Below are 2,500 nucleotides of genomic sequence, written 5' to 3' on the forward strand. Positions count from 1 at the left end.
CATCATCATCACCACCACCAACGGCATCAATCTCGCAGTCCTTATCAACTTTGTCATTATCGTCCACCACTCCTCCTCCTCCTCCTCATCATCATCATCATCAACAACGACCTCAGTATCACAGCATCATCAATATTGCATCATCATCATTATCATCACGTTCCTCCTCATCATCACCATCGTCTGTGTATATATGTGTGTGAGTGCGTGTTTGTATTTTTATGGGTGTGTGTGTGGCGGGGAGGACGTAGATTTCGATAAACCACCACCATCGCCGCCGTCGTCGTCATCATAATCGTCACTGTCATCATAAGAGCCATTTGTCTACTCACTCCTTGATTAACGTTACGATTAATTAATATTGTTACTAACATATTTGCTGTTGTTGTTGTTGTCGTTGTGTGTGGGGGGTGGGGGGTATGCTGTTGTTTCTGATGTTGTTCTCGTTGTCTGCCATTCGTGTCAACGTCCATCATGGCCGCTGGTTGTTCTTGTTGCTGCAGTTGTGCAACGGTCTGTCTCTGTCAGTGTCTTTCTTACTAATAATTAATGTTAACATCATCCGCATTATTATTATTGTTGTTGTTATTGTCGTCATCATCATCATCATCATCATTGATATTGTGCTTGCTCTTGCTTTCTCATCATAATCGGGCACCTTGTTGTCGTCTTTTGCTATTATCATTTTAATCCTATAATAATTCTTCGAAGGCGTTCGTCTGTAAATCTATCTATATATATATATATATATATATACACATATATACACATATATATGTGTGTGTGTGTATGTATATATATATGTACGTGTGTTTATATATATGTATGTATATATGCATGTATGTATATGTGTATATGTACATCTGTATTTATATATATGTATATATGTGTATATATATGTGTGTATATGCACAGATACATACATCATATACACATACATGTAACTCAACTTGATGGACCCCCCGTTATAGAATGGCGACTTCAGGTCACTGAGACGGGGGAGATACTTCATTGCCCTTTTTCGACTTCTTCCTATCCTTGTTCCTCTTCTTCGATCCCTTCTTCTTTCTCCTCCTCTTCTTCTTCTTGCGATTCTTCTTGTCCTTCTTGTCCCTCTTTTTATCCGTTTTGTTCTTCTCTTTCTTCTCTGTCTTCTCCGGGGTATACACATCAGGTATGGCCCACGATTTGCATGGGTTCTCTTTCTTCCACATTTTCGTCGCCGCTCGAAAACCTTCCGATTTTCTCTGATATGGACTAACGAAAAACAGAAGGAATTTGTCTTGCTCCATGCGGCCCATCACTAGAAGCCTCTTCTTCGGAGCGATCAAAGAAGCATTGTTCTTAGCACAGTCGCATTTGTTGGTCACGGGAATGTAACCAACTAATTTACGGATCTCTTTCTTCACCAGCGTACCACGTTTGTACGCTCTCTTCTTCCGCATGAAGTTCACTCGTAGGTAGCCATTTTCTGCGTTCACACTGTCCACCGTTACACGGAACACTGAAAGAAGACAAAGAAAGAGAAAAGAGTGTATGTGAGAGAGAACGAGAAAGAAATTTAGCAAGTTGTAGAAAAGCTAGAAGAGAACAGACAAAATAAAGAGATACACACAAATTACATACATACATACATGCACGCAAGCAGAGATGCAAACACAAATATATATACTAAGGAATTATTGGGCGTTAACATTGTTTTGTTTTTATGCAATAAAGAGTATATCTATGTTTATATGTATCTATATAATATATATATATTATATATATAAAAGCAAATGAAAGACAGACTACTATTTTTCTGTATATTGAAAAGAACAACAGAATGTTTCCACATCGTCAGGAGTCTCCATGGCAAAAGGCTTTCATATCCATAACTACACAGTTTTCTACGGGGTTATCTGATAAATTCTTTTCTGTCCAATGTGTTTTGGATCAACACGAAAAACATTTTTATCGTTGTGTTTTATAGTTTCTTTGTTGTAGCTCTGTTCTTTCTTTACAACTTTTGTTAATCGTTTTTGAAATTTGAATAAATTTTCTCTTTTAGGACATGTGATTTTACGCTATTACTGAAAGAACTGCACTGAAACGGTTTTCACGCTTCAAGAATGGAAAATTCGACCTCACAGATTCTCCGCACCCCAGTCGACCTGTTCAGTTCAACAAGCACATCGACGAGGATCCTCGCCAATACACTTGGGAATTGGTCTCTGTTATCTGCCACCTCCACTCGTGCTTCTTCAACATGACAATGATCCTCCCCCACGCCGCTAATTTGACCAAAATTGCTATTCAAGAGTTCAGTTGGAAAGATCTGCCACTACGCCGACATATTCTTCAGATGACTGCATTTTGGGGTCGCTCTCCCATCGCCTGCGACGCGTTTCGTTTGACCTGCGACCTGGAGCTGGAGCTGGAAAATGGAGTTCAATAAATTCTTTTGTATGCGTATGTCTGCTTATGAACGTATGGATGTTTAGATGTGTGTGAAGGTCGT

The 2,500-nt window shown here is 39.2% G+C and overlaps 1 protein-coding gene and 1 long non-coding RNA gene across 3 annotated transcripts in view; one reads left to right on the forward strand and one right to left on the reverse strand.

Annotated features, from left to right (window-relative positions):
* Positions 1 to 1,527, reverse strand: part of LOC128250721 (uncharacterized) — an 8,893-nt gene extending 7,366 nt beyond the window's left edge. Inside the window, exon 1 of the mRNA XM_089342210.1 lies at positions 1 to 1,527. This exon is cut by the window's left edge and continues 7,366 nt beyond it. Within this exon, the coding sequence (XP_089198336.1) occupies positions 987 to 1,445 (459 nt within the window). The 5' untranslated portion in view covers positions 1,446 to 1,527 and the 3' untranslated portion in view covers positions 1 to 986.
* Positions 1 to 2,482, forward strand: part of LOC106870895 (uncharacterized) — a 97,312-nt gene extending 94,830 nt beyond the window's left edge. For both annotated transcript variants that reach the window (XR_001409601.3, XR_016238421.1), the window contains one exon: positions 2,051 to 2,482. This is a non-coding gene — a long non-coding RNA (uncharacterized LOC106870895). The remainder of the gene's footprint in view (positions 1 to 2,050) is intronic.
* The last annotated feature ends 18 nt before the right edge of the window (positions 2,483 to 2,500 follow it).

Source organism: Octopus bimaculoides, chromosome 25 (assembly GCF_046866305.1).
Source record: "Octopus bimaculoides isolate indiv1 chromosome 25, ASM4686630v1, whole genome shotgun sequence".
In the NCBI taxonomy this organism is placed as follows: domain Eukaryota; kingdom Metazoa; phylum Mollusca; class Cephalopoda; order Octopoda; family Octopodidae; genus Octopus; species Octopus bimaculoides.